Genomic DNA, 27,413 nt, shown 5'->3' with positions numbered 1-27,413 from the left:
GTGAGTTGCGTAATGTGGCCTCCAAACAACACTTGCATATTCCAAAATGCTCCTGACAAAACTGTTGAACAATATGATCTTAGTTTTTGGATTTCGAAACAGTTTACCGTTTCTGATAACGAAACCCAACATTTTAGATGCCCTACTAATTATGTTGTCCATATGTGATATAAAAGTAATTTTATTATCAAAGATCACCCCAAGATCCCTAATCGTATCCACGGATTTGATATGATTGCCAGCTATATTATAATGCGTACTAATCTCATTATAATTTCTAGTGAAAGATATCCATGAACATTTATCTGGGTTGAGTTTCATACCATTATTTTGACACAAGTTATACAATTGTGTCAAATCATCTTGTAAAAGGATAGTATCATTTGAATTCCCAATGATTTTAAGAAGTTTTACAGCATCAGCGTACAAATATGGGGTAGAATATTTAAGAGAACTAGTTAGGTCGTTTATGAATATATTGAATAATAAGGGGCCTAAGTGTGAGCCCTGTGGAACTCCAGATATTACTTTGCGTTTACTAGATTGAAAACCGCTGGCAACAACATAAAAATGTCTGCTAGTAAGATAAGACTCAAGTAATCCTAAGAGTGAGACCACAAACGGACAGTTTTAAAATAAGAGTCAAAGGTCAAAAGCCTTACTTAGGTCAGTATAAATAACATCTACTCTTTTAGTTCTATCGACAGATTCAAATAAAATTTCTGAGAAATTCACTATGTTCGTACATGTAAAACGTCCAGCAACAAAGCCATACTGATGATTACTGAACAAGCATCTAACATGGTTGTAAATATATGGGTAAATTAATGACTCAAACACTTTTCCAAATAGAATTGAAATGGGCCTGCAGTTTTTCACATTATTTTTCTCACCACTTTTGAAAATGGGAACTATTTTTGCAGTCTTCCATTTCGAAGGAAATATCCCCAATCGTAGCGAAGTGTTAAATATAATTGTGAGTATTTGATGAGCATTTTACTATGTAAATTGGGGGAATGTTATCAGGTCCAGAACCTTTATTGCTATCCAAACACTTTAATTTTTCTAGAACGTCGGATTCTTTCAATTGAATTAGCGCTAAACTGCTAATGATTAAGAAATATTAGATATTATAGGAAGGCACTTTATTTTCTTCATAAACTGATGAGAATTGTGATGCAAATAAATCACAAATACTTGGGCCATCACTCGCTATAACTTCATTTCGCCTCATAGTTGCTGGATAAGTGCTAGCTTTGTTGTTTTTCTTTCTTTTTATATACGACCAAAAATACTTATTATCAGATTTAATTTTCTCTTCCGTTTTCAGTGATAGCTTGTCGCATCTTTTCTCCAAAATGGACTAGGATGAAAATGGATAGGGTTTTTATATTTCTTAAATCTTATTCTTATCTTTTCTTTTTCTTTTATTCTTTTAATGAGAGTTTTATTGAACCATGGGGGGTACTTAAAAGTGTTTTTAACAATTATGTTAGGCGTATGAAGTTCTATGGAATTTTGTATAATAGCGTAGAAGCAGTTCACCATTTCATCTACATCATTAATCCCTGCAAACGTTTCAACCCAATTTACGTTGCTAAGGAATTCATTTATTGCATTGATATTTGATTTAAAATAATTATATTTCTTTGTGTTAAGATTTTTATTCAGGTTTTTCTGCGAATTATGTTCTAGATCAATATTAATGTTAAGAGGTGGATGTAGAGGATCCACACGACTTAATTCTTTTGTTGAAGGGTCAACTGTGAGAGTTATGAATTCATCATTAAAGAGAACTAAGTCCAAGATTGTGGACATTGTGTTTCATATGGTTTTTTACACGATTAAATTGACGGAAACAGTTTGTGTGCGAGAAATCTATTAAAGATTGAGCTAAGATGGTAGTGTGGTATCCACCGAGGTGACTTTCAGCCAAGTTCCAATCGATACAACTTAAGTTAAAATCTCCTATAATAAGTGTTCTATAGTTAATTAATTTAGAAATACAATTATAATTATCCATAAAATTATCTAAGACCAATTTATTGACAGGTGGAGGAATGTAGGCTGCACAAATTGCTAATTTAATAGATTTGCTTATATCAAGAACAATCCATAAGTCTTCACATGTACTTTCCCAAAGGCCCATTCTGCGAGAGTTTAGTCTATTTGATACAGCAACCAATACCCCTCCTCCGTCTTTTTTATTAGAGTTAAACTTATCTCTATCCCTTCTGTAAACATTATAATCAGCGCTAAACATTTCAGAGTCCAAAATACTATTACTTAACCACGTTTCAGTCAATACGATGATGTCATATTTATTGCAACAAACTATACAGATCTATACAGATCTATACAGATCATGAGTTTTTGTCCGCAAGCCTTTAACATTTTGGTAATATATATTTAGTTGGTTGACACTCTCCTAACCTTCTCCTCAAAGTGAGGGGAGGTCTTAGCCCAGCTGTGGGTTTATTAAAATAAAATTATAATGGAAATAGAGATAAGAAAGGAGCAAATAATTTCATAAATTTACAGACAGATCAGCCATCAAAAACAATTGCAAAGAATATTCATGAATGTTAGAATTTCCATACCTCACAAATTCCAGGCTCGTCAACAAGAAATGTTTCATATATCCCACTAAATCATACACCTGGCTCTAATGGCCCAACTCTACGAAATAAATTTTATATTCCAGAATTGTATTCAGATTATAATACCGACACTCAAAATAATATTATTTCACAATTAAATTATATTCCACAGTTAGATGAATATCCTCAAAATATCCTTCCACGTGTTGCTCAAAATATAATTAAAAACATCTATCTGTACAAACATACTCTTCTTTCTAAAAAAATTCCAGAATGCTCATCGAGAATTTCAAGAAAGATTTTCTTGAAAAATGAGTTTGGCCACGTTTGTGATATTTGCGATAGACTGTGGTTTAAAATAGGTTTGATACTTGTCAATAACGATATGACTCCCAATTCTAACGAATTCAGCATATTGCCGTTTTTTGACTTTGACTTTGATATTTCGCCTAGCAATTCTATGAGACAGATACAAATATGTATTTTTAGAACCAGAAGTAGGAAGTAGGTTAACCTCTAAAACAATTATCTTTAATTTAAAATAACAATCAATCTACCACAATAGAAAAACATTTAGTCTACAACACAAATAACCATCAATAATCACATAACACCGTAATGATTATAATCGCGATCTCACTGTGTCAACCACGAATCTCCCGCTTTTTTTTTTTTAAAGGAAAGTTGTATGACTTGACACAGATGTTGCTTGTTTATTCCAACAGTATACTAGAAAATTCGATGATTTATACAAGAAAAGGGTCTCAAATACTCAAAAAATTACTTTATTACTCGATAATTTTAACTGGAGACTTCAATATCAACTTTGCACATTATAGTTATCTACCATTAATTGAAATTCTAAAAGAAGTACTTAATGTAAATATGTCCTATGACCGAAATCACAGTACTATAATATCAAACGATTATTAATGCGACTAATACCCGATACAGAATACCCGAATTCTTCTAAAAGTTTTTATTTTTAGAAGATGGAATACTTTACCGTAAGTTTTTAAATTTTGCTAATACTTTAAACATTTTCATTTCCCTAACAACATAATAAAAATGAATACAGTAATTTACTAAAATACACACAGTTTAATCGTAATCTCAATTTTTGAATTAAATCAATAATAAGATAATATGAATGATTAGTTATGTTAAAATACGGGACAAAATATTAACTTAAAAAATTACAGTATATCGAAAACAAATGAAAAAACATATAAAATCATAAAATAATCTCATCTCAAAATAGAGAATGCTCAATAGATTAAAAAAATAATGCTCCAAGGTGGAGATAGACATGTGTCGAATCGAAAGTAACGTAACATTTCAGCAGCGTAATCTCCAACGAGCTGTCGGTATTTCGACGAATCTTTTTGAGCGTTACCTGTAAAACCTTGTACAAACGCGCTTTTAGTATCGTATAATGAAACACGAATTCTTCGTGTGGAAGCCACTAAGACCTTAACTTGTAACTTGTAACGCTCGTGTTAGCGTTCACACTGATCCGTAGGCTATACGTTATTTAAGTTTGAACCCAATATAATGTACAAATAAAAAGTAAGAGTTAGTATTGTGTCCGAAATCAATACGCTACGCACGTTTGCAGTAGACTAAGCGGGTTATTACTTATGTAATTTTAATGTCAGAAAAAAATATATCTATTAAGTGACTTGCCGTATCTTTGAGGTTTCGTAAATTGAAATCGTTTGTAAAAAATACATTGATAAAAAAGCATATTATTCGATACAAGATTTTATAGATGATAAAAAAGCTTGGAGATAATACCTGTTAACTTCCAAGCAGGATATATTGATTTAAATAATTGTATTTATAGTCTTGGGTCTGAATGTTTATGGTACTGTCGTTACTTCTGATTTTCCATAACACAAGTGCTTTAGCTACTTACATTGGGGATCAGAGTAATGTATGTGATGTTGTCCAATATGTAACTATATTCAGTATCTACATTCTGAACCGGTGGTAACTTAAATTTTCAAAAAAAACTTGTAATATAACAAAACAAAAGTGGTTTGAAATTAGACGCTAATTTAGAAAGCGATGATTGTTTATCGAGCACTTTTTAAATACATAATAAGCATACTTAGCCACGGATATAAGCTAGTTAATATATAATTATAGTAAATTACGTTGATTTATTATTATTGATAGATAATAATTACATTTATTGAACACGTGCTAAAGGCTGCTACTATTGCAATTATTATTATTCTCGTGGTCATAATTATTGTTTTACCTGCTTATTTCATATTGTTTTTTTCACTGTTAGTTATAATTTATGTTTAAAAATAATCATATTCATCAAGAAAAATATATCGAATCGCATCAATAACAAAATATTTTCTTTCATAATTCTACGCTCGTCACTTTGTTAAACTATGCTATATTATATACATATACTAGCTGTCCCAGCCAAGCGTTGCTTTGGCGCAGTTATTATAATACATGTAAGCTTTGTAGCAGTTGAGTCGAAGGAGGTTAACTCAGTTAAAAATATATTATATTTTTTTAATGACATGAGAAGTGTCAGTTAATTTTAAAATATTGATTTAAGACATTCAAGTTATAAAAGTATTTTTTTTTATTAATTAAAGTTCATTTGGTCTCTGTTGTCTAAAAATTAAAGCATGAACATTGCAATTGTCGATTCACTATTTTAGGTTTGTAATACTCAGCTTTTATTATTGTATATTTTTTTAAATTGTAAAATTTATTTGTTACTAACAAAATTAAACACTATTTTAGATGAATCAAATTGCTTAATTTGGAAAACCCATCACCTAATATACATTAAAACATTTTTTACTAATTCTTTGGTGCAATTAAATTAATTTTTTTTAAAAAGAAATTAAAATAGATACACTCATATGAGACTGAAAATAAAACGTTTCGCCAAAATTTAAAAGTAATAAGTATAGAATCGAAATGTTGAATTTAAACCAATATACACTTTCTGAATTTATATTTTATTAAATTATAGTTTGTTATTGTGTTCAAAAAGGAGGAGGTTATAAATTAGTACGTATTTTTTTTGTTTGTTACCTCATAACTCTATACTGGAGGAAAAGATTTTAATATTTTTTTTTTGTTTGAAAGCTAATGCTAGTGTTTTTTACTAAAGGCGATTACAGCTGTTTCGAGAGTGGTACCCTGCAGTTTAAGGACTATAACTGACCCGCTTAATAATCACGATGTGACGGTGATTGTTTTATAACTTAGCTATTGAACTGTTTCTGTTTCTAAATTTTATTTTATATTTGTATTAAGTATGTCAGTTTAGTAAGTAAGTAAGTATTTTTTCATTGATTGTTGTCTTTAGTTAATTTTGTGAGAATTTAAAGAGCGACCTTTAGTACGAATTCGTTCATGTACTACTACAAATTTCCACCAGCGTCCTTTCTGGTGGTTTTATTTCGATTGATTTGAAATAATTCCCTTCTTTTTATACATTTTTGGAAATCTTTGTTATTTTAAAATAATCTGTAGGCCAAGTTTCATAATGATTTTTTTAGTTTTTAAGGCATTTTTTAGGAAAAAAGTAAAAAAAATAGTTTTACGTATCGCATTTTTAAATTTGGACCGATAATTATTGTTTAAATATTGACAAATATCCAGTGTTTAATCGTTTTTATAAAACAAAAGAAAAAAATAAATTAAAAAATAAGTATAAATTTAATTGACACTTTTTTTAAAAAAAATTTTTGAAGTTGCATTTTGGACAAATATTGAAAAAAATTAAAAAACGTGATAACTCAAAAATGGTTCACTTTTGTATTATACATATGAAGGTTACAATTATTGCAAATAGTCACCCCTATCTCCTCCTAGCAGATATACGTCGAGTTACCAACAATCCTGCATTAGGTACTGTAGAATATGCTGTGGGTGTTGTGCTCTGTTACACAATGTTTCTCGAAGTAGCTTAGTATACCTCAATTAGGCTATATTACAATATGTATATCTTACTTATAACTTAGATATTAAACTGTTTCTGTTTCTGTTTTTTTCCGCTTTGGGGGCAATAATTTTTTTTAAAATATTGACAAATATCCAGGGTTTATTCGTTTTTCTAAATCAGAAGAAAAAATAGATTTTAATTGATGCTTTTTTATTAATACATTTTTGAAGTTGCATTTTCAACAAATTTAAAAAAAAGCTAAAAACTGTAATAACTCAATGACGGTTTACTTTTGCACCATGCATATGGGGGTTCAAATGATTGCAAATATTCACCCCTATCACCTCCTAACGCGAATATGTCGAATTACAAAAAACCCTGTAACATAGGTAATTTTAGTATAAATGGGCATTTATTCAAAAATATTTGATTAATGGTCACATTTTTACATATAATAAAATTGGAGTGTGTATTTGTAATATTAAAATAGCCCTTTTTGGCTCAATGCATATGTATTTATACATGGTACATGTACCAAAATCATATTTTTTACAAATTTTGTCGGTCTGTCTGTCTGTTCCGGCTAATCTTTGGATCGGCTGGACCGATTTTGACGGGACTTTCACTGGCAGATTACTGATATAATAGGGAGTAACTTAGGCTACAATATTTTTTTTTTGTTATATTCAAAGTCGTACAAGCTCGCAGGCACAGCTAGTTTTAAATAACACTAAAATCAAAGTTATACTTAGATTTTCAAATATTACTTCTAATTTTAAACGTGCCGATTTACATTGGCGCAAAAGTCAACATTTATTTTATCAAAGGTTTTATGTAAATAAAAGTTATTCAAATATGATTTGATCAACATTACGATTGGCAAAGACTGCATCTTTTGAAAGATTAAGCGCACTTCTTATCTTTAATGTAATTTAAATACCATTACATAGTAGAAAACAAAAGTCCCTTACCGCTGTCTGTCCCTATGTATGTTTAGATCTTAAAAATTACGTAACAGCTTTATATGCGGTTTATTTTAATAGATAGGTAGATATTGATTCGAGGGGATTTTTTTTGTATAAAATACGTGGATATAATATAGTAAAGAAAAATAAAATAATTTAGACATTCTCAACTATATTTAGTAACAGTAGACCGGGTCGGGTCGCTACTAAAAATATTTAAAAAATAACATAATAAAAAAATAATAGTTACAGAAACTTTCCGAAATGAGTCAATATCCAGGAAATCGGAATGTACAGGCCAAGGACACCAAGAAACGGGGTACCCATGGTTTAATGTTCATGATGAACTTGCGAAACCCAGCATTTTTGGATCTTCGGGATTTTAACTGACTTTACCACGTATTGCACTCCCGTGCCCCGAAAAATGCAATAAGCCGTGAATATTCTGAAAGTCGTTACTTCATACTTTTATCCCGGTAACCGTTATTGAAATAACTAAAAAAAATATGTTAATCTGCAACATTCATAGCATTCGAAAACAAAAATATCGAAGTAATGGAAATATTTTAGCAAAGTACTCTCTGCTTACGTCATTGTTTTATTTTTACTCCTTAACTATTTATCACATTACTTTTATTGACGGATCATGTGATTTAATTTGAATTTGTGAATGATTCTTTAGATGATTAAACCTTCTGTCAATTAGTATGAAATATATAAAAATACAATCAAATTTATAATAAAAATTAGTGCGGGGTGAGACGATGTGTTGAATAGACCTGTGAAACTTTAAAAGCACAGAACATGCGCAGCGCTGTGAGGCATGCGCGTGTAATATTTTAATTGGTAACGTGCAAGCAAGGTCAATGACGCTTATTGACAAGTACAAGTTATTGGTCCTGAGCCTCTTCGCTCGTGTCGAAATGTTTTTTTATGGCTCAATAAAAATGAAGGCTTACTGGGTAAATCCATGTTCGCACATACACTTTGTAGTCATATAAGACACGGGAAATATTAGACACGGTTAACTATGGCAAGATCGAATTTCAAGGCAGGAGGTATTCGTTGGAGAAGATAATACATTACAGTGTTTTATTATACTATAGATAAGAATATATATAACATCAAAACATAATGAAAAAATATTTTCTGAAAGTCTTTGGATGATCGTCGTTGAGATGGGTTCTTGTACCCATATAAAAATTTTAACAAAAAGAAAAACCGACTTCAAACAAAACACTATTTTAAAACAAATGAATATGCACGAAAAAGTAATAAAAATAATTGCGTATTCAACATATTTTTTAGAGTCTTCCTAAGTTAAATGAAATGAAAAATATTAGACTACTTAAAAGTCGATTAACGATTATATAATGTAGTTATAGTTATTGGTATATTTGGAGCCGGGATCATCGGAAAAAAAAATGGGACCCCACGAGAAGCACTACCTTTCAAACAAAAAAAAAATTATCAAAATCGGTCCACCCAGTGAAAAGTTATGAGGTAACAAACATAAAAAAAAAAAAAATACAGACGAATTGATAAACCTTTTGGAAGTCGGTTGAAAATATAAAAGCAACTAAAAGAATAAATAATATATACACTAAAATAAACCACATATTTAATTAATGCATGCAAACTCTTTCGATGTATATTTTCTTTTTCTTTTAAATTGTAAACCTATATTTAACCTATATGTATAACATGAAATGAAAAAGGCTTTTTACTTATATATATTTCTGAAAGACAAGTCCCGTTACCACACTTTTACAAATACTATATATACATATATATATATAGTTCTAACAGCCCGTCCCGGCTTCCCACGGGTGGACGTAACTAGCTCGACCTTAAATGCTTTAAAAAAAAAACAAACCTACTAAATAAAATCGTCTCATTAATGACACATCAATTCGTGTCTCATGGATTTAAGAAGTAAACCAGACATCCGTCAGTGGTTCTATCACGTGTTCTGCTTTCAATAATCGTTTGTGTTATCTTTACTAAAAATAAGATGATTTAAATTAAGTAAAGTAACTACAAAACCGCATACATTTTGCTTGCCGGAAGAAACAGCGCATTTAGAAAAGGTTTTATTTTACAATACTATTATAAAAGTAGCCGCACCCCGCAGTTTTACTGGTTTTGGTATTATTAACGCGCGAGTTCTTATATATTATAAATTATGAGTGTCTATACTTTAACATATCTACACAAAATAAATATAAATATAAATATAAATATAATGAACGATTTTGAATGAAACATTAATGAAAATGCAACAGTTAGAACCAAATAAAGAGGAAACGCAAAAACAAATTACGACTATATTGTATGCGTATATTGTCAATAAATCACCTATTACTTATCTTTAACAGATTAAAATTTTAATAAATATAATAATTTTCGATTTACACTCAAATCATTTTGTAGTCCAATTACGACATCAAGAATTCGATGCGAATAAATAGAAAAACTAGTATAACTAATACTTAATATTTATTCAAATAAAAACATTTTAACTTATTTAATATCAACTATATTTAACTTTTAAAATTGCCATTTAATTTGTAATTGAACCTTGAAAGTCATATCAAAAAGTCTTGGAATATTCAAACGATTGAACACAATACCTTTTTTTCAAAATAATAAGAAATAAAAGAGACAACTTAGCTACAATGGCCACGATGATCGAGTAGTTAGCTGATCTCTCTTTGTCATCACACAAGGTAATATTCGATCAACGTGAAGCAGGAATAAAGTGGTATCATTCTTCACCAAGGATGATAATACCTTATTGAAAAACTAAAGACCGAATCCCCCACTGAACCAAGTATATGTGTTATGCTCAGGAGTTGTCAGTTACGGCAACTGTACAAGTTCCAGCCCTCAGAGCTTTCAATCAAACTACAGCACTGTTATAGACAGCATCCATGTTGCTATAGAATATGATTAAACTATGTATGATTTTTGTGGAGTCTCTCGAAAACAGCAGACTGCAAAAAATCATATGGATAGAAGATGCGTAGCCTGACCGAGTATTCCCAACGTGTAACTCGGTATGAACTAGACAAGGCAAAGGTCATGTTCAACAAACATGTTGTGCTCGGACCGACATACTACGAAGAAAAACCTTTCGATGTTTTTATATATGTATATTCTTATATGTCGGCGTGAAACCACAAATTTAAGAAAAACACGTGTCCAGAAATGATTATTTTAATAATTTAAAACTCTTTGATTGTTAAATTAATAATTTTTAGCGAATTTTGAAATGTTAAATTAGTATGAAATATTCTAGTGTTGGTAAATAGCTGTTATGTTGAGTGAATAAGTCTACCCACCTATTTTTGTTATAAAAGATCAAGCGCCCGCCGGTATCGACAGGCTTGGTCGAGTCATCGGAGCGATCGGACCGCCATCATATTGGAATAAATCAGAGAAGAATATTCCCTGAGTTTAATTTCAAACCTCCGAGGATGGATAAAGATCGAAACCCTGACACTCACAAACACATCATTCATTTCTTTCTAAAAACGGCTCGGACATGCTCCTCCGTTATATATTATATGTATTTTTTGTAAATAACGACTTGAATGCACTGTAAAACTTGTTTACAGTTCAGTTGAAACGATTTTTATAAATCCGAACTCAGCTCGATTAGATATAAATACGTTTATTTAACATAATAGGTTCAATCAGCAGTTGTCCAATTAATCACCCTTAATTTTTAAGATAACCCTGTAATTATAACGCCCAAACTCCAATCTAGTTTACTTTCCCATGCCCGTTCAAAATTAACCGCCTCTTGTTTTTCTCGTGCCAAGCAGTACCAGTCGCCGCACCACGCCACGAGAGGAATTGGCGGGAGTCCCACGTTGAGTGAGCCAGTGTAACTACAGGCACAAGGGACATAACATCATAGTTCCCAAGGTCAATAACGCATTGGCGATGTAAGGAATAATAATAATATTTCTTACAGCGCTAATGTCTATATACAATACATATAATATTAACTATGTATACCATAAAATCATATACACATGTAAATTAAATTAAAATAATAAAATATACAAATTTAACTTAAGATACACCAAAGGTATATATAATAAGGATATCATGTCAGTGAAGTTAAATATACTTACAAATATTAAATATGAACAATACATCCTCCCTTCGCGAGCGCTTAGCTCGGAATGGCAATGGTCAGTAAAAAAACTGCGTTTTAAAGTTTATAGAAAAGTATAATTCAAATTCGTATTTTTTCGTTACCAATATAAAACTTTATAATTGCATAAGTATTAATTCGGTTAACGATGTAGTGTTTAAAAAAAATTAATGAAGCTTAATATTTGCAAATTCAACTTGTTTTTCATTTCTTTTTATGTCGATGTTATTGTCATAAATATCTAAAAAGACAGACACTCTGTTCTTTTTTCTGAATATACAATTAACTAATAACCTTTTTTGTGGGATACAAATGATCGAAATTACACAAAATTGTCTATCTTTCGAAATCATAATAATCAGTGAAATATCACTTTAATTTTAGAATTGTTTTCTCTTGTCAATAGAAGACTAAGCTTTGCTCACTCAGTTTTAGAAAACTTAAAATCCAGGATAATCCTACAAAAACTCCCGGAAGTTTAGTTACCTCACATGCCCCAAAAAGGTCGTGAGATACGGGATCTAAGATAAACAAGTCCTTTGTTATTATTATCTTACTAACTCACCGTTAAAAACAAACAGCAATGCAAAATATTATTCCAACAAAAATTTGCTTAACAATTATTATCAGGCGTTGATGTGTCTATATTTATTTGCCGATAAAATAATTGACGAGTGGGTAGAACCCTTCTTAGTATTGTCAGAGCGTTACAACACGCGAAATCATTTCGGTGTCATATTTATCATTAATTTAATAAATCGAAAAGGTCAATAGCACCAACTGTTCCAAATTTAACACAAACAATAATAAGCTATCACAACAAATAACAATAATAAAGCTCCCTATAAATTCTGATGGGACTTGTCACCTATTTCGAACATTTACTATTAGCCCAGTTAAATTAAGTCTTCAAATAGTGAAAACTTTCTCGAACATTCTAAAGGAACAAATATAAGCTACGATTTCATCTCATCTCATAATTATTATGTCTCATCCTATTGTGAACCAACAATGTTATCATTATTTTTATTTTTATTCGCAAAATTTCAACCACATATATTACAAAATGAGACAATAACCCAGTTGGCCCAGTGGTTAGAACGCCTGCATCTTAACTGATGATTACAGGTTCAAACCCAGGCAAGCTACAATGAATTTTCATGTGCTTCATTTGTGTTTGTAATGCATCTCGTGCTCGGTGGTGAAGGAAGACCTCGTGAGGAGACCTGCATGTGACTAATTTCAATGAAATTCAGCCAGCCAGGTATCCACCAGCCACATTGGAGCAGCTCGGTGAAACTTGCTTAAAACCTCCTGGCTTAACCTAGCCGTGGGAAATATACAGACTGTAAAAAACAAAGGTTATATACGTATATTGTACCGCCAACCAGCACTACTAAGTATTGTTGAGTGCCAGTTTGAAGGTCGAAAACAGTGTATTTACAGACACAAGGGAGATAACATCTCAGTTCCCAAATACAACGCTAGCGCGTTCATATTACATCACCAATGCCTTTGGGTCATAAATCAACCAACAAGTAGCATCAAGATATTACTGATTTATAAGGGACATAGCGAATTGTCTAGACAAAAAATCCGGGAACGTTGTTTGTTCATACATGTATTATACGTATACTAGAGACACACTGATAATTTTAAAGTTTAGTTTCAAATGTGATGTCGTAAATAAACACATGTTTTTACGCCCAAAGTCTACGAGAAAGATCAAAGTAATGTACCTGTAGAATAGTATTGTAAACCATACCACTTATTTATGAAAATATTTTAAGCAATACAGTATTCATCCCTATTAAATACACTGTGGATATGATATAGATTCATATTAGTCCAAGAGCCAGTGATCGGCAGACTTACGTTATAGTACCAAGCTCCATATTATTGCCAGGTATACTGCTTCTCCTGCTGTTGGTGAAATGGAGGTTCACTATTCCCACCGAGGGTTCATTTGAGCGTGCCATGGAGACGAAAAGCAAAAAAATCGACTTTCAAAACGTGATCGCAGCAAGTCTGCCCTTTTGATATCTTAAAATATATAAAAATATATACACAAAACTTCAATGGCAGACACTTACTCCGGTTCCTTCTATATCTTCTAACTATATTTATAAAATAACAAGTCCTGGACTTGTTATATAAATTAAATACGAATACAAAAAAGTTGTAAACAAACAACACATAACAATAATTATGTATTCATCATGTTGAAGAGAAAAGTTTCCTAATATAGAACAAAGTAATCCAATTATTCCATTTGATTCAGAGGAGAATGTTGTTACTCTATTTAAACGTATCATCTTCCTTGTTTTGAAATATTTCTGAGAGCTTATAGGACACCTTCACTGAATGGAATCGCTAATTTCAATTCAGCCAAGCGGAATCGAGATTTTATTTGTATTTTTGTAAATATTGTTTGATTTATTTATAATGATTTATTTAAGAGAAAGGTTTAAATGTATAGTGCAGAATATGGCAAAAACTGATAATAATTTTAGAGGTTTCGGAAGTGATGTCGTAAATAAACATATTTTTTGCGCTTGCATTGCAAACGCAGGCACCCTACGAGATAGATCAAAATAATGCACTACAATGTTGTTCTTTACTCTATTTTACTCGTGGTTTAAAAAAAAACAAGATTGTATATGTCTTTTTACGAGAAATAATGGCTTATTTATGAAAATATTTTAAGCAAAACATTACTAATCCATATGCAATCAAGTACCTTAAATACATTGTGAATTTAATGTAGGTAGATCAGTATGGTTCTTTACGACATGTAATTTAAATTAATATTTTCGAAGATATTAACAGATTTCAAACGCTGGGACATTTTGTAGCATATTTAATATATACATTGCAACCATGCGAAGCCGGGGCAGATCGCTAGTTTTATATACACATTATTAGTAGATGGACCAGCAAATATTATGTTATAATTATTAAAATGTAATATTACTGATATAAATATTAACCATTCCTTATTACACTGTCAACTCGTTAGCAACCTTGGGAACTAAGATATGTCTTCTAAAGTTACACAGGCTCACTCCTCCTTAGGACGCAATACAGTAATACTAAGTATTGTGAGTTAGTGGTAGAATATATTTATATGTGTTCAGATGTTCTGGTACAAAGCTGATACCTAGGGAACGTTTTGTAACGTTTTATATAAAATATAAACGTTTCAATATAATTGAATACATAATGCATATAATTTCTAAATACATGTTTACTCCGTAATTCAATTTTAAGCATGAATATATGAATAGAAACAATTAATTAGACTGAAACCGTTTCTGAGAGGTGGAAAAATACCAGAGTTTATACAAATGTCCTTTAAGTAGTAAATCGTGTACGATAAAATACGTACATAAAATATGAATTGAGATGAGTTGTTAGCTGGATTACTCAACTCTTACAAGAGTTTTCTATCTAACCCAAGAGTATTTGGAAATTATTCACGAATAACAAAACATGTACAAAAATAATAACGAAATTGTAAGCATTCAATAGCAGAATAAGCGTTGCAATATATTGCCATGTTTGCAAAACAAATTAAATCATAGAGCAATAAAAATTTTAAATGTTTATATTTTAGAAAATGTTACACTGGTTTTCAATTTACCTTTCAAACTCTACCTCTATTTTTTACGTTTTCGTAAATAACTACATTTAAAAAAAGAGTTATATTTTTATTCGCCGTAAAAGTAAATATGATGAATTTAATAAGTTTAACATAATTTTCTGCTTCTTTCATATACTTCTGGGTATGTCCTTCGCTCAATATATTCTTTTATTACTTAAAATAGGCACCTCATGAAAAGCCTTCACCACTACCTATATACATCGACACTGTAAATAAGTAGTAACTATATATATACATCGCTAATCCGCCAATAACCTTGGGAATATATTGGCGTTCCTCGTACCTATAGTTACACTAGCTCACTCACCTTTCACCCCACCCATATTGAATGTTTGGCGGTACAATATTCATAAATATATTATGCGATAAAAATAAACAGTTTTAACATTGCTAGTTTAAATATTTACAGATTTTCTATATCTACAGTCTGTCCTAATCATGTATTATGTAGAAATGGCCAACTCATTGTACTTTTGACAACTTTATACTCGGCTTTATTAGTGCTGACTTTCTATCATTACCGATTTGAATTCGTATAGCAATCGACTTTTTGTAAGTTTATAATAAGTTTTAACCGATCCTCAGAGCAAGCTTTATGCTTGCATGAACATGATCAAGACAATCAAGAGGGCTTGTGAGCAACTTCGTAATTGATTTAAAAATAATGAGTGAATAGTTCGTAGTGATGTACTTCTTCAATTACATCAAAGCGGCTTTCAGGCGAGTACAAATGAACAAAGAATACCACGAGAGCATTTGAAATTTGGATAAAAATTGACTTTAGCCAAGAAATAATATACCGAACAGAGCTACAGACTCGTAAAGTGACAGCAAGACTAACATCTAAGAAAAGAGATTCCAAGTTTATAAAATCCAATAGAATCTTTACCAAATAGTGAATTCGAAAGTTGGAAATTTGATTGGGCAATGCCGATGTTATAAATTGGGTTCCCATTGAACAATGTTTTAGAATAAAAATATTATTTTATTTTGTGGCAATAATTACAAGGGAATAAAAAATAGTAAACTGATCGAATATCGATTGCACAGACTAAACTTGGATGAATGTTAATCATACGCAGATATTAAACATGGCCTCACGACGCAGTAGAGTTAGTAACACAACCACTGTGAAACAAACCATATTATTAAGGACAAATCGTGGTAGCCAGAAAAAACTAAAAAGATACTAAATAGTAAGCTAATCTAGATGTATATTTGAAAGAATTCTCATTAAGAAATAATGGTTTCATATATTTTTAATTTTGTTTAAATTATTTAATATTTCAAAACAAAACGTAATCGTACATACTAGTATTATATTGTATACATAACAATATTTTCTACTAATGATCGGGAAAGAATAAATAGTAAAATCCTTGTCGGTTCTTCTCAGTAGAATATACATTTCAAAGCGTTAGTGTAAGAAAGTGCTCCCAAATGTCTATTTGAATAAAGTATATTTTGATTTGAATTGAACAAGTATTACGAGATATAATAAGATGTTCTAGCACTAGGAAGCCAGCTCGAAACATGCACTGTGAATGCTAGACATAAAGGTGATCGTTAAAAATGTTTTTAGCGGTATATAAGTATAAACATTATGTAAATGACCTTATTACCGAGCGAAATCTTAAATTCTCACTCAACTATATATCTAGTTATATTTATATTCTAGTTTTATATCTAGTCATAGGCCATATAGTTTTTTTGGTAAGCATGCCGAATCAGTGCTGCAGCCCAAAAGTGGTCCATAATTCTTTTTTATGTTTTTTGCCACTGAGTTTCTAAATTGTTAATAAAATTTTAAGGCTAGAATTATAAGATTAGTTTTTGTCAATATCTCAAGGAGTTAGCAAATTCGCATAACGGGATTAATGGGGCTGATTTTTGGATAAAGTAAATTTTGATGTAAATTTTGATGACTTTAAAGCTGATGAACTGAAGAGTAATTTGGCGTTGGTGAAGCATGATATTGATTGTACATAATTGTACCGGGTTATATTAAATGAAAAGCTATTATATTCGAAATGTATAATCTTTAGAGAAGAGCTTGAAGTGATTTCATTATTTAAATGTTGCACTATTGAAAATATTTTAATGGAATAGTAGTAACATAAAACTGCAATATTTATAATATAGCAATATTTTCTCAGAAAATAATAACGACAGTAAAATAAATATACAACAAGGATGTTTCCAATATTTTATTAGAGAGTAAGAAGATATAAAGTCTCATATTTATGATAATTTATCATCAAATATGAGTCGAGATGGCCCAGTGATTGGAACGCGTGCATCTTAACCGATGATTGCGGATTCAAACCCAGGCAAGCACCGCTGATTCATGTGCTTAATTTGTCTTTATAATTCATCTCGTGCTCAGCGGTGAAGGAAAACATCGGGAGGAAACCTGCATGGGAAAAATTTCATAGAAATTCTGCCACATGTGTATTCCAACAACCCGCATTGCAACAGCGTGATGGAATATGTTGCAAACCTTCTCATCAAAGGGAGAGGAAGCCTTTAGCCCAGCAGTGGGAATTTACAGCCTGTTGTTTTTGTTGTTGTAGCATCAAACTAGATTCCAATTCAGTCATGTATATTAAAACGGATTACTTTTTCTTTGATTGTTGTATAAAATAAAGGTTATTGTTCCAGGTACACGTAGTTCCGGAAGAGAAGTGAGAATGTAAACGCCTAATCAAACAGTCATGACTTCCATAGATGAGATCACAAATGTGACAAAAACAATCCTGAATGAATCGCAGGTTGTAGATTCCACCCTTATCTTCGGTCCACAGCGAGATTCCATGTTTATAGTGATCCCCATAACGATCATTTACACTCTTATTTTCATCACAGGACTGTTCGGAAACTTGTTTACATGTGTGGTCATAATTCGCAATAAAAGTATGCACACAGCCACAAACTACTATTTGTTTAGCTTAGCGATATCCGATCTTCTTCTACTAGTGAGTGGCATGCCCCAAGAGATGTATTCTATCTGGTCGAAGTGGCCTTATATCTTCGGACACGTTTTCTGTGTCCTACGCGGCTTGGCGGCGGAGACGTCGACAAACGCTAGCGTCCTGACAATCACACTTTTCACCGTCGAGAGATACTTAGCCATATGTCATCCCTTCGCCACTCAAAAAATGTCGAAGTTATCACGAGCGGTAAAACATATCATAATATTGTGGGTAGTATCTTTTGGACTGGCTTTACCGCAAGCCCTTCAGTTTGGGATAAGAATCCATAAAGGAGTGACAATGTGCCTACAAACAAGGGTAATTATCGAGCACTCGTTTGAGATCTCTACTTTCTTTTTCTTCTTTGCACCAATGATCATGATAACTGTATTATACTCCCTCATAGGACTAAGATTAAATAAATCGTATTTGAGTGAAGATCTACAAGACGAAGAAGAAGCTAGAAAGAATTCAATTGTAGTGAAAAATATACATCGAAAAAATAACACTAAATCAACAAAAAGAGTTATTAAAATGTTAGGTTAGTAGCCTTTTCTGATATCTATATATAATACATGTATTTATTCCTGTTGTTGTCAGTAAATTTACCATTATTAGGAGTCATTTGTTTTACACACAAATGTATTATTTGCTTAACAAAACTGGCTATTTTATATAAAAAATTTGTTTTAGAAATGCTATTCTTAAATTAAATAACCAATGTAATTAAAACATAAGTAAAAGACAAAAAAACTAATTGAATAAAATTATATTGCATATTAAAAATCTAATTCCGAACGAATCAAAACATTACCTGATTTTATAATGTTTATAACATCAATAAATAAAGAAAGGATATAGTCGAGACAGCCATACTTAAATATATCATAAAAGATATAACAATGAAATCGTTAGCCAAACTGTTTAATTATTTTATATTATAGAAAATGTGGTGTACCTAAATAGAAAACAACATTAAAATTAAAAATATTCAATAATGACTAGATAACAAATGTAAGTATTTAATTTCTCATGACGTAAAATCTGTAGAGGCAAATTTTTTGTTTCGATACGAAAGAAACTTTATTTTCATTAAAAAATTGTTGCCAGCGGATGTGTAACATCGAAATTGTTGTTTATTGTAAGAATTTGTAATAACGGCAAATAAATATGATGGACCATAAAGATAAATCTTACTGTTTCGTTTGTAAAATAAATATATTTTTTTAATATTGAAGTATTATATAGCAACGAAATATTATAAAGTAAACGTGCTACGCAAACAAGGGTAAAGATCAACAATCGAATGGGGCATATAGGCACAAGAGAGCATCATGCAAAATCTTACAATTATATTATACGCTTATAATTTTATTACACGTTAATTTGTGTTGCCAGATTTTAAAACGGTAGAAGTGCGTTATATTTTTTTGTATACGAGGTGCAGATTAAACGTAAAATATTGATGAATTCGAAACATTACTTCTACCGATAAAAACTATTTTTAGCAAACATAATACTGTAAAATAGTAGTAGTAGGCGGTTTAACGATAAGGATTGAGTGTCCTCATCTCGTACCATAATTCGGTGAGACACGAGACCTCTTCAAAAATGCAGTTTTCCACATACAATTAGTATCGGAACTAATAATAAAACAGTAAAATCGATTAATCTACTTCAGTTAAATTGAAATATTCATATAATTCTAAAAATCTAATCGTTATTCCAGTTTTACGGAGATCTAGATTGGTAAAAAAATTTAAAGTATAAATATTCATTTTTAATCTGTAATATATTATACTTATAAGTATGAATTCTAAATATGTTGAAAGTACACAAAATGATGGATTTTAAAAATTTACTATGAACGAGAACAACGATGTAACAAATGGATGGAAATTATAACATAAAATATTGTATTATTGGAGAGTTAGAAATCAGTACAACATTCACATTAACAGTTACGAAGGCGCACAATATTATTATCGTAACTATATTACAAATACAATTTAATCTATAGTTTTTTGACAGCAAACAAATGTTTTTTTTTGTACTAATACAAGCCAATAACTTATCATAATTACCTACGCAGGTGAACACATACCACCTCGTTAAAACGAATATACAAAAACAAAACTGACTTTAGTGCTGTACCCTAAAAGCCTTGACCTCCTTACCTAATCTTACTACTACATTTAATAAAACAGTTATTTTTTTCTAAAATAACTGCATTATATATCTGAACTCCATTCCAATGATAATAAGAAACAACCAAAACACACCGTACTTTTAAGTATAACAATTCTTTTTCTTGATAAGTCCACTATATGATTTACTACAAACAGTTCTTGATTAATATATCTTCATTTGTAATACAACATTATTTCGCTCAACTACGTAAATCCACTTTAATTTTACGCCTAAAGTAACGAAAACAGATTTGCCGACATTCAAATCGCCATTTTTCGATGAACGAACAATTAAAATGGCGGCCTCGTCTATCGCTAAACGAATGGAGAGTGTATAAATTGATACAGATAAAAAATACATTATTTTAGTTTCAACGTAGATTTTAGATTTTTTTAAAATGTATATTTATTTAATTGGTCCATAATATATGGAATATAAAATATTTGTAAGAAAGTGTAAAAATTTACCTAATGTCCGATAAAAATGCTATTATTTAGTATATGCTATATTTTTTATTATTTATAAAAAATATGAGTGTGTTTCTTTGACTTATCACTGAAAATAACTTCCTATTTATAATTTAATAAGGTTATTTGTGAATAACGACAATCTAAATCAAAACTAACGAACTCATTTTTTTAAGACTAAAAATCTCATTGCTAAATATTTGAATATGTACAATATCTGCAATTTATATAAAACATATATAAAAAATAACAAAATTACGTTTAAAACAAAAGAAAATACATCGTTCCTTAGCATTCGTTATCCAGTCACTCAATACTTTTCCCCTCACTAGTGTAACTCAAATGACATGTCAATTCAAGGTCAAAGTTGTTTATTTATCTTTTGTCCTATTCCCATTGGAACAGACTATATGTAATATATTTTAGCACTATTTATCGATTATCACAAAGTGGTACATACAGAAAGTATCGTCTCACAATAAGTGACACGTTTTAGTACGATTATTTTCTTTAAAAATGAAACTTTTCTTGATGGTCAACGTTTATTCATAAAATCCCTTATGTCGTTACGCATCGTATAAGTTTTTCTTTTTATGGATTTCCGTAATTGAAAATATTCATAGTTATAATAGAAATACGAATAGGAACTAAAAATAGTTCCTGTATAAATCATGAACGCGTGGAATGCAAGAATGTTAGCAGAAATTCCCCGTTAAATAGCTATTCCAATATCTCGACAAAAAATTAACAAGCGCTCCTGTCACCAGCTGAATGCAATAAGGCGAGGTGATACATTTAATGAAAGCCTTTGCACTTATACTCGACATCTTCAACTGGGGTATAAACATAATTTAGAGATATTATAATAAAACAAAATCACAATATGACTTATTAGAATTGAAATCCTATTCATAATTACATTTTTTTATATGCTAGTAACCGATTTCCGGTCGTGTAAAAATAGCTGCTCCGTTAAAAGCAAAAAAAAAAGAAGTGACCCTGTATTATATCGCAAAACTTATTTGTGTTTATATATAGTCACCCGTTTGCACACAATTACAATTATGGACTATAGACAGGGCCGGATTTAGGGAAGGGCAACCGGGGCAACTGCCCTGGGGCCTCCACAGATGTGGGAGCCAAAAAAGTTTTCAGTGAGTTAACAAATACCGAGATATAGTCAAATTATAATAATCTTACTACTTAACATTTTAAAAGTTACCGATACCAGTCAAGAAATACTTACTGATTCAAATTAATAAAAGCTTAAGCTAATCCATTAATCCATGATATAATTATTATAATCTCCACGCTTCTGTTGGTCTAGAGCCTCCACTGCTTTGCGGCCCCAGGGCCTCCAGACCTTTAAATCCGACTCTGACTATAGATCTCTTAAACATAGATTACTGTTTAAAAAGTTCTTAATAGTTTTGTTTTTGCAGTCGCAGTCGTCATAGCGTTCTTTGTTTGCTGGGCGCCATTCCACGCGCAAAGGCTTGTTGCTATCTATGGAACCTCAGAGGACCACCTCGCCAAGTCGCCGGTTCTCCTCTCCGTGTACTACTTCTTAACCTACTTATCGGGAGTTTTCTACTACATATCTACATGTATAAATCCTATTTTCTACCACATCATGTCCAACAAGTTTAGGGACGCTTTTAAGGTATGTATGTATTTTTTATTTAAAAAAATAACAATATTAATAACAAACAATTTACAAAAACATATAATATATTAATTTAATATATATATTAAATATCATGATTTGATATTTTCTCTATAAATTAGTATAAACCATTAGTTTTCCATAATAATAAGTAAATATTAATTTAAATAATACATCAAAAAATAAATATGTTTATTTTATGTGTAATGAACACAAAATATTTACAAAAGTTAACATCAATCAATGCTGTGATACTATTATAAGCTAAATCGGATAGTATCTAGATGTTTAAGTAGGTTTTATATGAAGTCTTGCTTTCAGAACACAATAATACGGTGCTGTTGCCCGAGTAAAAACCTTCCCATCGTGCAGCGCTGTTCATACACAACTGTACCATTGTCTCGACATGTGAATTCATTGAAGCCCGCACACAAAGGTAATTCATTCGAACTGTAAAATTGGAACACATTCTGTAAATCTAGCTATCCGTCAATAACTCAATAAGAGAGTCACTTGAATGATTACTTTTTCAAATATGGTGATCTATTGTACTTACTTTTATGAAAAATAAGAAAATTAACTTATTAAATTACTTTTTTATTAACAATTGGCCTTATTTATTTTATGGCATGATAAATGACAAGAAATTTGTAAACTTAAGTGGTCACACTACGATAAAAAATTAACCTAACCTAACCATTGCTAATGTGGCACCAACCTTAAGAAAATAGATGTTACAACAAACAACAAGAACCAGTAAATTCCCACTGCTGGGCTAAAGGCCTCCTCTCCCTTTGAGGAGAAGGTTTGGAACATATTCCACCACGCTGTTCCAATGCGGGTTGGTGGTGGTGAATAGATGTTATGTCTGTGAAAATTATCTGATGAGTGCATAATGGGCTTAAAGCCCTATCACGAAGAACGAATAATAAAATTTGTTTAGGGTATTTTTAAAACACTATTTATCTCATTCTGTCCTCATTGTTTTAGCATTTCATAAAAAAGACAATTTTCTAACAATTTTCTGACTCTCTAATGTTTACCTGTAGTTTATAATACTTAATACAAAATAGTACAAGGTAGTATAAGTATTTTATGTACGTTTGTTATTACTTATTACACATATATTACCTAAGAATGATAACACTTGAAATTTTTGAAGTCAATAAATTTTAATTGTTTTCAGAAAATGAAGAAAAATTTAAACGAGACTGCATCAGAAGGGACAACAATTAGCAGTCAATCCAATCGCGGAAGTGTAAAAATAAGGAAAAAAGCAGTCAAAGCGCTTTGTCTTCAAGGCTGCGCAGTTATCTCCAGCCGTACTTCAAACGTACATTTTAAAACTATGTTAAATTATAATTGCACCAATGAATAAGACTTTAAGATTTGATAGTACTAACCGACTGTTTTTGACTTACGGGTAAAAATAAGTTAAAATTCTTCTAAGTGTTTACGTCACAAACATGTGACTTCGAGAGTTTCGAAGTGTCTATTGAAATTTAGCATACCATAGAGCCGGATACCAGCGACCTCAACTTTACTAAATTGAAATCTATTTAGTAACTGGTAAAAAACTGTATGTGTAAAAAATTCAATTAATTTTTGCTTGGGGTTTAACAAATTACCACTAGGTTTATGATCATAAACAACGGTCACAGGTACATAAAGCTTCATTCTCATATAAAGCTGGACTTTTAGGTTAACTAATTTTGATAGACTAGACGGGCTCAGGCCAGTGAGCCGTAACGGTACACGTTACATTAAGTTCCGTACAAATCAAGTAGTCCAGTACTACTTTATACGTAATAAGATTTGTCAATTTAGAACACAAAAATAATAAGTATATAAATTTTTATCTACTGTTAAACTGTTTTACATAATGTTTATTATCCCAATTTTATTTATTATACTTAAAGAAAGAGCGCATTGAATAGGGATGTTCTAAGTTAACTTTCCTTAAGTACACGTAAAATAGAAAAATCTAATGTAAAATAAAGTCGGAGTATTGGTGTGTTACTGTTGTTATGGTAAAATGTTCGACGATTAGGATTAAAACTTACCCGTCTCACAGTTAGTAAGTATATATTTTGGGTATACAGGTCTAGATATAACTATGAATATGTGTCGCTTGCAAACATGTGTTGTTTGTTAAAAAAATATATATATATTTATATTGTATATAAAATAAAACATTTACAGCTGAATAATTAACGTGTATATTTTTTGACATTGTTAATAGTCGCTTTCTTAAATCTTACTTAAGAACTAAATATACATAAATGTCCGTAGCCAATTTTTTCTAGCAGAATTAAATTTAGAAGATTGTAAATAAAAATATTACATTTTTACTCAGTGTCAATATTTAAAATCGATATTTAGCTGACGATGTTTTTTTTTAAACTAGTCGTATTTGTCGGTTTCCGCAACGGAAACGTTAATGAGTAATAAAAAAAAGTAATCGACAGAAGTACTGAGTAAATAAGTTTAATTCTTGTATTAATAGTATTAAAATGTAGCAATTTCTAATTAAATATGTGTATGGCAGGGTATTATTTTTTTGTTATCTGATATGTTCGTAATTTTTAATGTAGGTATGTGTGATTATTTAATTTATCAATAATAAGATTAGTTAAATGTGTAAATACTAGTTACAATTATTTTAATAAGTAAAACAAACTATGGTACCATGGATGGAAAAGCGCACTCGTTAAATCTTCAAGATAAGATTTTAGCATTAACTAAAATTAATATATAAGTAGGTAACATAGAATTTGGTTAAATGTTGTAAAAAATATTTATAAATACGTAAACGCCTAATTTTAATAAGTACCTTATATATATAATTTTTATATACATATATTACGTGGCTGGGTGAGCTAGTATATATATTATGGGTTTTCCAAGAAGGACTTGACAACTTTTTTTCAAAATAAAATGAAAACTATTTGAGATATTTAAAAAAAATTATTTTCAGGTTGAAGTACATTCAAGACATTTATGAACGGAACCCGACTTCGCTCATATGGCCACCGCGGGCATGTTTACAGTGGTTGATTCGTTGGACCCAATTTTCAATGACTCGGTCACATGTTTCAACTGAAACGGCTGCTATTTCATTAAATTTAAGAGGCGGTAAATTGCACGAACGAGGCGGCCAGTCGACTGGTCCATTTCTTGAGATAGCACGCTCATCAAACTTGTTCTTCAATAAATCGTTTGTAACGTGTGCTGTGTGGCATTTTGCGCCTTTCTGTTGAAACCACATTCTGTCCAAGTCCATATATTTCAAAATGGGCCAAAAATTTGGAGTTAACGCTCTTAAAGTAGCGGCCACCGACTCCGAATTTCTATAGTAAATTTTTATGACTTGCCGACGTTGGTCGATTGTATTCTTCACCATGATGAAAATGTTATGTCTACTGAATAAATTGACAGTCATAGTTTAATGTTAAATTAAAAGGTGCGTTTATAAACTAAATTCAAAATTGTCAAGTCCCTATTGAAAAACTCCTTATATACTAGCTCACCCAGCCAAGCGTTGCTGTGGCTCAGTTATTATAATATATTGAATAAAATTTTTAGTAATTCTTTGGGACAAACTAATTAATTTTTTTTTTTTGATTCATTCATATGATATTGAAAATATTTTTTTTCTCAACATCTAAAAGTAATAGGTAAATTATCGAAATGTTGAAATTAAGCACCAACTAACATATACTTCCTGAATTTAAATTTTATTCATCTTATATTGAATTATAATTTGTAATCAGTGAATTACAAAATATACTATATAAATTAAAAATATATTAAAATAAATTGTCATAAATAGGTAGATAACATTGATGTCGAACTGTTATTTTTTCAATTTTAAATTATAAAAACTGAATATTATCTGAGTATTACTTTGTGTACAACATTCCTGACTAACCTATCTTTCGCTAACACGAAGAAAGTTGATGATTTTCCTACATTCGAGCTGGCAACATGTGTCCATGTGAGAAACACGGGTTTTTCAATTCCAAACCGCAAACAGATATGGTTGGCCTTAAAATTTATTCATGATCATCGCAAAAGTTAAACAAATCGGAAATTAGAGCATTTCAAACGGTATTGGATATCTCCAATATCTGACGCTATCAGTGGAATATGTGGCAACGGGACAATAACTCCTTTAAAGTTCTCCCTTCAAAATTTTTGCTTCTAGAATATTTTCACATTAGTTACATAATGGAGGTGGGTTTATATTACGTAGGAGTATAAGTGGTAAACCTGACTGATTCCTGATATGTCCAGAGAATTGAAAAGTTCCTCCACGAGCCTTATACATTTTTGACAGCAATGGTGAGTATGGAACTACCCACTGAGTATCAATTTCCCCTAATTTGTAGAATTAAACATTCGCATTGTAAATATTTGACCACGTTCTCAGGATCTCTGCGGCGATACAATGGATCACCATCGATATTCGTAATAGTATTATTGGTAAAGGTTTTCGAAAAAGGTTTCTGACACCTTCCTTCTTCCATGTATGGTGATGTCGTGTTAAAAGTACCACTCGGACCGTGGCTCATGTAATGTATATATGTATATTAATGGTAACAATATCAAAGAATTCTGAGGCAGTTAGTGGATTCGTAATTTTGGCAGAAATTATTTGGTCACTGTTGGTTGGTGTTTCTAAATATATCTTTTTTAATTTGTATTAAGTTCAGTTAAGGAAGTGAGTAAGTTTTTTTTCATTGGATATTTTTAGTCAATTTTGTGGGCATTTTAAAGAACGACTTTTTGTA

The 27,413-nt window shown here is 30.8% G+C and overlaps 1 protein-coding gene across 2 annotated transcripts in view; it reads left to right on the top strand.

Moving 5' to 3' along the window:
- The window catches only part of LOC124531986 (pyrokinin-1 receptor-like), a 67,023-nt gene extending 41,184 nt beyond the window's left edge, over positions 1-25,839 (top strand). Inside the window, exons 2-5 of one of the 2 annotated variants that reach the window (XM_047106591.1) lie at positions 17,987-18,838; positions 22,397-22,617; positions 22,942-23,056; positions 23,807-25,839. In XM_047106591.1, coding sequence (XP_046962547.1) covers positions 18,040-18,838; positions 22,397-22,617; positions 22,942-23,056; positions 23,807-23,856 — 1,185 coding nt within the window. In that variant the 5' untranslated portion in view covers positions 17,987-18,039 and the 3' untranslated portion in view covers positions 23,857-25,839. The remainder of the gene's footprint in view (positions 1-17,986; positions 18,839-22,396; positions 22,618-22,941; positions 23,057-23,806) is intronic. The other variant, XM_047106592.1, reaches the window with a different exon arrangement.
- The last annotated feature ends 1,574 nt before the right edge of the window (positions 25,840-27,413 follow it).

This window comes from Vanessa cardui, chromosome 8 (genome assembly GCF_905220365.1).
Source record: "Vanessa cardui chromosome 8, ilVanCard2.1, whole genome shotgun sequence".
Lineage (NCBI taxonomy): Eukaryota > Metazoa > Arthropoda > Insecta > Lepidoptera > Nymphalidae > Vanessa > Vanessa cardui.
The sequence above is the reverse complement of the archived record's forward strand: the minus strand, read 5'-3'. Positions and strand labels throughout refer to the sequence as shown.